Raw genomic sequence first — 13,393 nt, forward strand, 5'->3', positions numbered from 1 at the left:
CAGTGCACCTCTGCCCAGGCTTAAATCTTCCTTTGGGTTCCATCTGAAGCTTCCTCTTCCTTGTTTGCACACATGCTCTGTTCCTCTCACTGTTCTTAATCCACTCTTTTTTTGCAGCTGAGGTAGAAGCAGAAAGTGCTTCCTCAGTCCCTGGCACTGCACAGAGCATCTTCACCCTGCTGGGAGGAGCTTCAGCTCCTGGTTTCTTTATGCAGAGAGGCACAGTAGTGACTCTTCTCAGGGGACAGAGGCAGCTCTGGGTCCAGTGGGATAAGAAATGAGGAGGAAACTGGCAAGATAGCTGAAACACAAAGGCTGTGGGGCCTTGAGAAATATACTGGTCACAAGGCAAGTTGACTGTTCTTGAGAGATATATCTAGACCTATGGAAATGCGTCCTGCTTTTCACAGGTTGCTTTCCCAGTGTTTCATGGTCTTTCTGATTAAAGTCGTCCCATGCTAGCCCCTCAGACTCTGCACTGGAGACTCCTGCTGATGGACAGGCTGGCAAGCACATCATCCCTGTGTGCCCAAATGACAGGGGCTTGATCTGTTGCTCCTGGTCACAACAAGGACCCAGAGCAGGTTATGAGATGTGCCTCACACCCCTCTCCTGCTCAGGGAACCCTCTGTTCAAATACAGCTGCTCCTTTCCTTGCACTGCCCCAGAGCAGTGTTCCTTTCATTTCTGTGGGCTCTGCCAAGCGCTGTGCTGTCCCAAAGGACCTTTGGAGGACCTTCCCAGGGCCAGTGTGGGCGGGTGGCTGCTGGGGAAGGGCGAGTGGCCGTGCTGCCAGGCCCTGCAGGATAAATAGGGTGTGTAAAACACGAATTAGCTCTGTTGTCATGTGTCACATCAGGGTCATGGCTCTCACCTCAGGTCTCCTTGATTTATGCCTGGGGACTTTAACTTGATGACTTCCCCAGACTTCTTGTGCAGCAGATGCTGCAGGTCCCCCAGCCTCTGAATGAGAGAGGTTAGAAATGGTTTTGAGTGAAGGGTTTTTTCCAATGCTCTGTTGGAATACATGATTCCCTTCCTTGCATGCAGTGGACACCTGCAGGCTCTGCAGAGAGAGGAAGGAGCCCTGACCAACAAGTGAGATTGCAAGCAGGCATTGCAACGTCCTGCTCCTCAACTTACCACATCTCTTTCTTCCTTCTTTTTCCCTCTCCTTTTTCCACCTTCTTCTTTTCTTCTCTTCCCTTTCTCCCCCTCTTCTTCCCCCTCCCTCCATCTCTCCCCACCCCCCGGTATCAAGGCGACATCTCCAAGCCAAGTACTTTTAATTTCGCCCGTGGCCCTTGCTGACACGGTGGATATGCACAGCAAGTTAAATTCCCGCCTGATCAATAAAGCAGAAGCAGTGTGTCCGACTGGTCGATATTTTTTTATCTGTCTTCAGCCCAGTCCTGCTGATGACAGCCCCCTGCGCTTCAGCAAAGGCACTCAAGGGCATCGGGCTTTGGCAACACAGCGCTTTTTTTTTTTTATTTAAATTTTAAACCCAGATGCCTACAGAAAAAAAAAAAAAAAAAAAAAAAAAAAAAAAAGTTCATGGAGTTTGGCCTTTGCTTAATAACGTTTTATGATTTATCTTAATTTTTAATTGAAAAAAATTTGCGAATTAATTGATTTCTGGGACTTGCCAATTAACATTGTAATTGGGTGCATGATAAATTTCAAGGGAGCATCATTTTTCTCCCTCTCCCCCTTGTCACGGAGAAGGGGAACTGCGAGGGCAGCTGCTTCCTATCCATACGACCCCCGTTCTTTCCCGAGGTGCTGCTGCCCTCCTCCCCCCTTGCTACTGTATCTTAAAGAAGGAACAAGAAAGCTAATAAAGTCGTGTTATTAGAGTCTCGCCAGAGGTGACCCCTCAAGGCATAAATCCAGCCCGGGGAGATGCTGGGGACAGGTGCTATTAAGTGCCTGAGTGTGCCTTGCAGGTGGGACTGGGCACCCCTCCTGCAGCCCCCTCTCCCTGGCTGTGCGCTCCCAGGGCTCCCAGCGCTTTCCCAAAGGGCTCTGCTGTCCCCCGAGGTGTTCAGTCAGGCAGTTCATTGGGTGTGATGTCTCCTCAGTGCTCCTCCTGGGTGTGAGACCTCCATGATTGCCCTGCAGCCACTGTTCACCAGCAAAACCAGGCTGTAGGGACAGGCTGGTGTTTGGGAGCTGCTCCAGGGACACAGAACAGGTTTTCCCATCCTGTTCTGCCCTGATTCCCTGGGGGAGAGAGAGTCCTGCCCCACAGCAGCAGTGGGACATCCCATGCCACCAACAGCAGAGGTGTTCAGCACAGAACCTCAGCCCTCAGTCAGGGGGGTCCAGCTTCATTTTCCATTTTTTACAGATGCATCTCCAGCTGGGTGGTATCACCTGAAGCTTTCTCCAGCAGTTTGACTCCTGCCCAATTTAAATTAGACTTGCCTGAAGTGTCGGCTTCTTGGTGATCCCCGAGCAGGGTCAGGACCACCTGCCACCACAAGGCAGCTAACAGGGTCACATCCATGTATGTGATGTGTGGAGAAGTTGGTGAGCTGGCTGCTACCAAAATGAGGAGTGAGGACACAGTGCAGGGTTGGGGCAGTGAGAATGAGGTGTCCTGGGGCACTGAGACAGAGAGTGAAACAACCAAGTAAATTGAAGCATGCTTAGTCTCTAGTGCTTCTCCCACCCACTCCCCATGCTAGTATGGATCACCTCACCACAGTCACCTCAGGTGTCCCATGCATGCTCCAAACCCCAGTGGGCTTGGATGGTGCTCCACTGTGCCATCCTGGTGCTCCTGCTGCACCCCAGTCTGGGCAGGGAGTGAAGGATGCCAGACCAGGTGGAGGGTCCCAGTTCCCTGGCAAAGCCACAGCTCTTCCCACCAGCCAGGACATCAGAAAGGCCAGGAGCAGCCCAGCTCCAGGTCTGCCAGTGTTGGTGGCGGGGAAACATGAGGGAATGGAGAGAAATTTATGAGGAGAGGAGTCTGTTTATTATCTAGCCAATGTGGTGCTGCTGATACCATGGATTTATCCTCTTTCATTCCTGCTCTGATTTGTGTCCCTGCCCCTCACTGTGGCAGATTAATCGTGGACAGAAAGGGAAGAGAGACCCTCCAGCTTCCTCCTGAGCATTTAGAGGGTGGCAATGACAGCAGCCTGGACCCGTCACCCACAGCTTTTCCTAGGAGAGAGCCCAAGCCAGGCAGCTGCCTGCCCTGCTTAGAGATGCCCTGTTCCTCTCCTCCATGGCAGACCCCAGGGCAGGCAGAGGCTGCTGCCCATAATCCATAGGTGGGAAGCCTTTCTCATGGGTCAGAGCTTCCAGGGTAGCACACCAAGTGAAAAAATGTGTAGGTCATGTTTTCCCTTGCTCATGCACTGCCCCAAAAGGTCTACGAACACTCCTTAAATTGCCTTCAGACCTGTGGTACCTGCAGTCCATTCCCTGACTCCTGGATATGGATTTGAAGGCTGAGGTTTGAAACTCTGGAGGGCAAAGCCTTCCTCTGAGAGCTGCTGGCTCTCAGGGCAGCAGGAGGCTGGGAAGGGGTGTGTGGAAACCCAAGGGTGAGAAATAAATCTCCGGTCAGTTATTTGCCCTGGGGCGATGCACGTCTTCTGCAGAGCCTCTTCTGAACTGCCACATGAGCTGGGAATAATTAAACAGTCATTACAGCCATGGTAGCAAAGAGCCCCCCAAATCAATCTAATGCATGACCTTTCCCTCCAATTTTCCTTTTTATTTTTCCAGCCACCTCCTTTTCAAATAGTGGGAGAGAAATGAAACTACCCCCCAGCCACAGTCTCCTGTTTGGCCCTGCACACATGGACCATCACATCCTCACCCAGAAATCTGTTATCCACTCTGATGGGGACATGGGGTACCAGAGGTTGATAAAGGAAAATCCAGCAGGGCAGAAAGAGTTGGGGATGTGAATAGGACAGAGCAAATAGGGGATTTCAGCATGGTCAGGTCATGCCACAGTGTTTTATGATTCTGCTGCATTTCGTCTCTTTGGGGGAGGTGGGTGACTGCCCTGTGGGTCAGATTTGTCACAACTGACTGTGTTGGTCACTGAGGTTTCACAAATACTGACAGGGAGAGCATGTGGGAAGCATGTCTGGCACTGCAGGAGCAGAACATTTCTAGCCCTGACTGCAGTCTCTTTGGCAATTTATTTGCATCACTCAGCCCCTTTTCCTGTCATGGCTGCAGGTGCCACTGGGGGAGCCACAGCAGGGTAAAAACCCCAGTGTGCTTCCTGTGATGGCACAGACCTCACCTGGCCATGCTGAGGGCTGTCACCTGCAGCTAGGTGTAAAATCAAACTCCCATTTCCTTATTTAAGCATCAAGTGACACTTCCACTTATTTAAACTGGCATTCACAAAAATCCAATTCCCTCTCTATCCAGCAACTGCTCCATTACACCTGGAGTTCCATCCACGGCTCTGCCAGAGGCTTTCCCTGCTGCTGGGGCTCCCATCCCAAGGCTGCATGTTCAAGCCACGAATCCTACAGCTAAAAATAAATTGTTTTCAATTGTTTTTTGGTTGGTGGTTTGTTTTGGGTTTTTTTGGTTGGTTGTTTGGTTGGCTTTTGGGGGTTTTTAGTGAAATACATCCATTGTCAGCAGCCTGTAGAAATCTTTTGGTTTAGCAGGATCTCATGTGGGATCTGCACAGGCTGATGCCTGTCAAACAGGGGAAGGGGTTTTGTGGAAGAGTGGCAGAGCTGGAAGGCTCCAGCTGCATGGCAGCAGCTCTCTTACCTGCTCCTTCAGGGATAAGCAGAAGCAACTGCAGCTGCCCCAGCTCAGAGAACTTCACCTTCAGCTAATGACCTGATTTTTCCCTGTGGGAAGAAGCAGCAGCTTCCATTCATGAGGGTGATAAGGGACCATTCCATGCATGTTGCCTTTTTATTTCCCATGGCAAGCACACCCCAAAAGGCAGGACCATAACAAAGTAAATAGACTTGGAAGTAATTTTGTGTAACAGCAACCATGGCAGGGGTAGAGGAAACCCCAAGACTGTGGATAAGGAGGGCACATACTTGGCTTGCCGAGCTGCCCTTTGGGAAATCATGACAGAAGCATTGGGCCTGAACAGCCCCTTGGAGCTCACTCAGGGACACGCCAGGGGATTCCCAGCTGCACCTAGGGATGCTCCTAACCAAATGTGTGTGCCTAGCATTAAAGGACATCTGCGTGTCTCTGGTGTAGCCTGAGTTCTGCTTTCACTGTGAAGAGCCTTGCTGAGAGGAAAGGCTCCTCTTAAAGCTGATGGTCCCTAATCTAAAGGAACAGTGTGTCCTGGAGCACGGAGGCTGCCAAAATCGCTGGGTCTTCCCAGGGTGTTCCTTGCTCTTCTTTGGTACTTTGGGGGGTTTGCCTAAAAGGTAAAGAAGTTGTTTTGCTGTAATGAACTAGATAAACAATTCCCCAAATAGATTAAAACTAACTGTAACTTAGAAAAGCGGGTAGTAATTATATTTTATTAGCTAGCAAAACACCATTTTTTTATTTCGTAAGATAATTCTGTGTAAATCACCTTAATTAGAAGTGTCAGATGAGCCCGTGAATATCGTACTTAGTAACTAATTTCCTATGTACAGGTTATAATTTAAAACACATGGATCACTCGCTGAGTGGAAATATGCTAGCCATGAAATAATGTGGGGAGTGTTGGGGTTATTACTATGTAAATGTGTAATCATTTCAGACCACTGCAGCCTGGCTGGGTGATTAAAGAGAATCCCAAGGTCTCCAAAGATTGTGCTGTCTGCAAGGGCCTAGAGCAAAAAAACTTTAAAAGGCACCGAAAAGTGTTTGAACTTTAAAGGTCTTGATTTCCCTTTTACCATTTTTAATTTGTCTGCGGTGTTTATGGAGGGGAAGGTTTCTCTTTGCTGACAGCCTTTCCATCCTGAGCCAGCTGCCAGTATTCTTAAGAGGTGCAGGGGGCTGCAGCCCTTGGAATTCAGGGGGCTCTTTAGTGGGATCGGGAAAAACACGCTTAAATTGCAGGGTCTGGGTGCTTGGATGATCTGAGATTATGGCTATTCCTAACCCATCTCTGGATATTAAAACAACAAATTTCAAACTCTTATTAGTGATAGAGTAGAGCTACATTGCAAAAAAGGCAGTGAGTATTAATCCTCCAGATGAAGAATAAAATAAAGTCTGCCAAGTTATCTAAACCACTCCCCTTCCTTATCGGTCCCAACAGCAGAGGCTTGATCTTTTGGCTGACCAGAGAGACTCTCATTCTGAAAACTTCAGTTTCCTGGCCCCAACACCATTTCTAGGAGGAATTAATTATATTCTTCCTCTTTCCCTTGAAAACAAATAATTTTAAACACCTTTAACAAGAAAAGGGAGGAAACGGGTTTGTTTTTTTAACAAGGTGTTTGGATTATAAAAAAAAAAAAAAAGTTGTTTCACACTTCATGTGATTGAGAAATTCAGGGTAGAAATTCAGAGGGGATGGAAATCTTTCCCATCGTGCTTGTTCTTGCACAGGCTTGAGGAGGTGCCAGGGCTGTGTCTCAGTGGGCAGCAGGAGCTAATTCTACTCTGTGACACCTCCTGGGGGTGGAGAGAGCAGAGCTGGGGGACAGGACACAGGGGGCATCCTGTACCCCTGGTGAGCATCCTGCAGCACATTCCCTCAGGGAAGTGGGGCTGTGTGAGAGGTGATGCCCCAGCCCATCCATCCGTGGTCCCCAGGATCCATAGCTGGGAGCGGAGCTGTGGCACTGGGAGTGACCTGATGGCACTGGATAACTGAGTGTTTCCACCATTTCAGGGCAGGGGGCAAAAGGCAGTGCCGCTGGGAGAGAAGGGGGGCCATAGCCCCAGGAGAAAACACCTTCCTCCATCCCTGCTCATTTCATAACACCCAGCCATCTGCCAAATCAAGGCAGATTAAAGCCAGCCAAATTCAATTTTTCCCTGCTGGCACTGCAGCTCGGCATCTGGGGCTAAAGTGTCCCCGACAAAGCGAACATGACAGGCACATTGCTTTTTTGTCACATCTAGTACCGTGTTGATCTTCTAAAAGTCTCATAAAAATTTATTGATGTCTCCCATATTGCTGTGATTGAGAAGAAAGGAGCGCGGGTGTGCGGAGCCGGGCGCGCGCGCGCGGGCGAGCGTGTGTGCGTGTGTATATTAATGTTTCTGAAGTAGATCTGATTTGATATGTCTTGTTCTATTGTCAGCATCTGTTTAGCGAGGCTTTTTAATACTTTCTGGCTGCCGATCACTCATCCTTAGCCTGGGATGCAGGCTTGCATACAAATTTTGTTATTAAACACAATTCCATTCCCCCCCTTTCCCCAGCCCCCGCCTCCCCCCTCCACCCACCCACCCACCCATCCATCATCTCCCCGGGGCTATGGGGAGCTGGGAGCCAGCCACCCCACCAGCGTGTGCTTACAAGCACAGGCACTGGGCTTGGCAACATATTTCAAGAGCCTTTTGCCTGCTGCAGGTGCTTTGCATTGACAAATCGAATCATGGGGAAATAATTTATTTCCTAATGCTGTTTGCAGCATGTTAGCAGGAGAATTTACATGAGAGAGATTACTTTAATAACCAAAAAATTACAGTGCAGGCCTCCCCGCCATGTCGGCTTTGATATGTAATTGTTTCAAGTTTAACCTGTCTGGAGGGGGGAAGGTGTTATTAAATCTATAGCATCTCCCGCTGGCGAGGGCAGGCGAGGAGGAGCACCGGGTAGGGACCTCCTTCCCAGCTAAATGGAGAGCAAGCTGAATTAACAAATCACTCCAGCCGCCAGCAGAGCTGCTGCTTCCCCGGTGTGCCTGGAGCTGAGGAAATCTTTTTTTCCCTTTCTCTTAGACCGATTTAATCTCCTTCTCTTTCCTATTCTCCTTTTTTTCATTGTGCCTGACCCTTCACAGGGCTCACCACCTCTGCTGCCCTCTCCCTGGCTTTCTTCCCTGTGCCCCTGCAGAGTTGCTCTTTGCTTTTTCCCAGCGCTGGGAGAGGAGCTTTGTAGGCCCCAGGCAGGGGGAGAGCCGGTGTTTGACTCATGTGGCTGGTTTGGGGACTTCCACTCATATGACCACTTTGTTACAGCTGGAGAAATAGTTGGCACTGCCCTCCTTCCATGTCCCTCCAGGCAGGGTGAGGAGGCTTTTGTTGGTCCAGGGAAGAGGAGCAATGTGCTTTGCTATTTGACCTCATGAGATCTCTCGAAGCACTCCCCTCCTTGCCTGCCAGTTTTGTGACTGACCTCGTTCTCTTCTCTCTTGGCAGCAAGAACTCCCTCCTGAAGGATGCCATGGCAGCAGGCACCCCCAAGGTAAGCGAGCAAACCTCAGCATATTTTCCCTGTCCCCCAAGGGATGCTCTTTTCACCCCTTCACCTTCCCAGCCTGCTACTTGATGTGTCCCAGGGAGGTGCCACACTTTGGGGGCTGGTGGCACTGGGGAAAGCTGCTGTCCCCACTCAGCCGAAGAAGCTGCTGGGCTCTGGGGCTCCAGATTGTGTCTAATGACAGCTAATGAAAGCTGATCACACACAGCCTGAGCTCAGCCTGGGAAATCACGTGTGGGAGCTCCTGGAGCCACAGCCATATGCCAGCTTTGGGAGGGGAGAGTGGGCTTGCCTCACAGGAGTGAGGCACACCCAAGGAGGAGCCCAAATCACTAAAAGACCCCATCTTGGTCTCAACCCCCTCCCCAGGACCCTCTTCCCATCCCCTTGGCTCACAATGCAGAAATACAAAACTTACAGAGCACCATGGCATCACTGCAAAGGGCTTAATTTACTGATTTGCTGTCAGCTGGACCTCATGTGGCACAGGGGTGGGAAAGACAGAGCTTGGGCAGGTGAGCAGGAGGCAGGGAGCACTGCAGGGCACTGTACAGCCTCTGAAAACCATGCTGTCTTCCCCAAGGTGGGCAAAGGCAAGTGCTTCAGGTTTTCCTACACTTCTGATGACACAGTCCAAGTGAGGGAGGCTCCTGGCTTCCAGACAAGTGCAGGGCATCTCTCACAGGAGATGTCTTCACGCTTGTTTTATTAGAATTAACTTCCAGTCTCATTCCCCATTGGTTTTTCTGGAAGCTTATGGTGATTTTTTTGGCAGATGATGTCAGAAGCAGCAAAGACTGACATTTCAGTTCTAGATTTTCTCCTTGGGGCTCGGTGTCTTGCCAAATCCATCAACACCTTGTCTGCCCCACCAAGGGAGAGGCCTGGGAGTCCCTGTGCTGACCTGAGCTCCTGGCAGATAGGGATGACTCCCAAATAACTCCAACAATTTCCCAAATCCTTCAAGGGAAAAAAGAAATTGAAATGATACTCCATAGTGTTCCAGACCTTTGTCTCCTGCATGACCATACTTTCCTCCTGTGCCCTGGAGCAAAGTACAGTCATGCAGGACAGTGGAGACCTGACTCTCCCACAAAAACATGCAGAGCAGAGAGGAATCCCCAAACCCACCACTGCTGATAATCCACAGAGTGTGAGGCTGCCTTGGGATGTCTTGAAGGAGCTGGAAAGGGCACCAGCAAAATGAAAGCCTCTGGACTGCAATCTTCCCATTCCCTCCCCATGAGGACTCATGTAGATAACTCAGCAGTCCCAAACACATCTCCTGTGAGGGAGAAGGACGGCTAGGAAGACAGATTAGCTGTTTGGAGGCAAACACAGTGAGTGACTGACAGAGACCAGATAAAGAAGAAGGTCCATCTCACGGCAGGGCCAGGCTTTTGAAGTTTCCATTGACAAAGAATCCCATTTGCCTTGAGCGAGGGGATTAAACTGGGACTGGAGCGTCGTTCTATGTAAAAGAGATCAATCGTCCCCTGTCACCACATGGATCTTTTCCCTTTGCCCGTCACGTCTGGGACTAAGAACATTAACTTCAAGAAGCCGGGAGAGCAGGGAGGGAGAGGGTGAAATCAGGAAATCTTTCATTCCCTTCTCAGAGAGCTTGAAAGCTTCTCAGCCCAGGAGGATTCATTATTTCTATGTGGCTTTTGCTGGGAGACAAGTCCTGTGTGGCATGGGAAGGCACACTGCTGTCACCTTCACCTGAGATTGGTATTAAAGGCCCCTTTGTAATCAGGTGGGATTGAGGAGGAGGGTGGTGGGGAGATGAAGGCTGCTCCTTTCCCTTGTGCCCACTGCATGTTTGCAGCATGGGGTATGAATAGCCCATCAGGTTGTGAAGTCCCTCTGATACAGTCCTAGGCAGAAGGATCGGGTACAGACCCCTGGAGTGGGCTGGCAGTCCATGTCAGGCACCCAGGCATCACTGGAGGTTTGGCAGGCACCTCCAGGGAAGATCTGTACCACTCTGAACTGGTGGAAGGGGACTGCTGCAATGTTTCCTGGCCAGTCCTTTTCCTGGTGCCAGCAAAAAGGCCAGCAGGTCCAGCAACTCAGCAATGGGAGAAGGGGCTGCACCTCCCCATCCCCCTGAGGAGCTTCCAATGGCAAAACAAACAAAGGCAGGCTGGTTTCACTCAGGGACATGGAAACTGGAATAACTGCAGGCTGGTAGTTACACCTGTGGTCACTCTAACTCCACTTTAGGGCTCATTTAGGGCTTTTGCCCATAGCATCACTACCATTTCCACTTCTGTGCTGGCCTGAGGCAGCTGGAACTGGGGATTTAATCTTCTCATGCTCTGTGGCCTAGCTCTGCTCCCACTCCTTCCCCACAGTTGCTCCAGCAAGCCTCTCTCTGGGCAATAAAAGACCAGATGTGAATGCATGTCCCTCTCTCTCTGCTCCCCTGCCCCTGAAGAGCTGTCACTCACTGCACTGGGTCAATTTTCATGGCAATATGTCAAAGAAAATCCAATCACTCAACATGGGATGTGATGAATGCAGGATTATTGTATCAGATTCTTCTATTATCAGAGCTGACTGAGGCAGTGACAGCCAAGCAAGGGCTGCAAGCTGGGGCTCCAGCCAGCACCACTGCTTGGTGCCTGGGTTCTCTCTGCAAAGGCAGCTCAAAGGGCAGTGCTGAGCGCCACAGATCCTGATCAGTGTTCAGGATTCTCATCTGCCCTTAGAGACCAAGCCTAATAGATGGTGATACACCAGTGTGGACAAGGCACTTGGACAAGCAGATTGTCACTCAGAAGATCCCTTTCTGAAGGTCTGTCCAAGCCAGCCATGACCCAGACCTCTGTGAGGCCTGAGCACTCTCCAGCATGGCCAGAGCCTGGGTCTCAGGCAGAGCAGGCAGCAGGAATGTCTCACAGAGGCATATGGAGCACACCAGACTCCATTTGGACTGGTGGCTGCCCAGGAGTCTGCACACAGCTGTCAGCAGTGAGAGGTTCCCTTGGATATCCTTCCCACACTTCATGTTCTCCCCTTGCCTTTCTCCCCTTGCCTCAGCTGCCTCTTGCAAGGCAGGAGAGGAGCACACATTGGGTTGGACCCATGTTGGTGAGGTAAATCCAACTGTTCCCACTGTTCCTTGAGCAGCTGGAGAGTCAGCATCCCCAGATCCTTCTTGCTACCTAAGAGCACTTCACTACTGCCTGTATTTCAGGGTTTTAGCTGCAGACTGTTACCTGTAACCAACAGGTAAACTTATATCCCCTGTGGAAGAGCTGGTACTGATCACTGAAGGGGAAGAGACTGGGTTCATGAAGCATCCCAGCTCTTGTGGTGGATTCAGCATTCATTTTCCATTGCTAACACATGGCTGCAAATTGCCTTTCCCACTCCCAGTCCTGGCTGTGCTCTTGCTGCACACACTGATGTGAGTGGCCACGAGCAAAATGCATGCCACGCACCCAGCAGACGCCTGTGGCTGGTTTGTTTAGGTGTGCACCCAGCTCCACAGAGGGTGCCCACAGGCAGGCAGCCAGCTCTCTGCTCCCAGACCTCCGGCAGAGCTGGGAACCCAGCCACAGGGCCAGAGCTCTTTGCTTCCCCCACCCACCCCTGTGATTTTACAGCTTCACCGAGCAGTTTGAGAGAGAATTACAACATCAAGTGGGAAATTTGACCACTAAAGCCCTCCAAGGAAAAAGAGCTTTGAAGCAAGCAAGATTTGGAGCCTTAAACCTTGACAGAATGTCTGTATTTAGCTCTTCCCAGCTGCCTCACTTGAGATGAAATTTCTAGCACGATCATTTAACTTCTTCATATCATGTCCATGGTGGTAGGAATGGGTGACGGGTGTCGGTGCCCTGGGGTTTTAACTCCTTCTCTTGTGTCACTGACAGAGTGGGAGGTTGGCAAAGTCATTCCCCTATCTGTGCTCCCTCCCCCTGTAACTGTGATTTACAAGGAAAGATTTAAAAGCTAAATCCGAGTATTGTGGCAAAGCTATTGCCAATCTGGGGACATGAGAACGGCCCACAGATATGTGAAGGAGAGGAAATTACGTAAGATGAGTGTTAGTTGGCTTTGCTTCCTGCAGTTTGGGGTGATGAATACCAGAGTCACTCCAAAACCAAGTATCTGCCAGGTTTTATTCCATAAAACAAATTGCCCCATGACCAAACAAAGCCCCTCACACCCCTTGGGCCAAACAGCTGTACCCTCGTGTCAGACCAGGGGAAACCACTGCATTTGGCAGAAGGAGCAGAGAGGGGCAGACCTGGGCCAGATCTCTTTCCCCCTCCATCTCCAGAGTGCTGATGGGCAGTTCTGCTAGAAAGGGGCCCCTGTTCCCTCCATGTAGCTGGTGTCTCTTCCAAGAGGATGCAGAGCTCCATTACAATCCCAGGTGTCACTGTAATATGCACAGAAATTAATTAGTAGCTCACATTTCTATAAGCTTATTCTGCTTGGGAACCACTGGAATTTTTCAGTGAAGGCCAGAAGCTGCTGCTGCCATTATTTCTATTCGCCATTCACACCCTTCTCACATTTAAGCCTTTCATCCCCAGCTCCATCCCACCTTTATCTCTGCCAGCTAAAAGCCACTAGATAATTTTACCTCTAACTTTTCCCGGGAGCAAATGTGGACCCTCCAAAAGCTTCTAGGAAACTCAGCTCTAATAGTAGCATCTTTGTGTCAGGGATCCTCCAGCAATAACATAAAAAAAGGCTAGCAGAGTTAAGGGGGGAAATCACAGCAAGGCCTGGTATTACTTATTGCTTTCGGGTTACAGTTCCCAAGTGATAACAGCTATTAGCAACACTTTGACGTCTTCCCTACCGTGGAGGGGAGGGCAGGAGACAGAAAACATGTCAAGCCATCACCTCCATGTTAAGTGATAAGTACCTATTTAGACGGCAGAGTTAAGGCTGAATGCATCAAGCAGGGAACACTTTATGCCAAAAAAAAAAAAGAAAAAAAGAAAGAAAAAAATTTTAAAAGGCCATATAGATACATAAAAAGCAGGGTTAGGGTATTTGTTCTGCTGACAGCAGCTGTGA

General features: G+C 50.0%; 1 protein-coding gene across 1 annotated transcript in view; it reads left to right on the forward strand.

Annotated features, from left to right (window-relative positions):
- RNF220 (ring finger protein 220) overlaps positions 1-13,393 on the forward strand; it is a 214,500-nt gene that overhangs the window by 137,577 nt on the left and 63,530 nt on the right. Inside the window, exon 5 of the mRNA XM_058808197.1 lies at positions 8,284-8,329. Within this exon, the coding sequence (XP_058664180.1) occupies positions 8,284-8,329 (46 nt within the window). The remainder of the gene's footprint in view (positions 1-8,283; positions 8,330-13,393) is intronic.

Source organism: Ammospiza caudacuta, chromosome 7 (genome assembly GCF_027887145.1).
Source record: "Ammospiza caudacuta isolate bAmmCau1 chromosome 7, bAmmCau1.pri, whole genome shotgun sequence".
Classification (NCBI taxonomy): Eukaryota; Metazoa; Chordata; class Aves; order Passeriformes; family Passerellidae; genus Ammospiza; species Ammospiza caudacuta.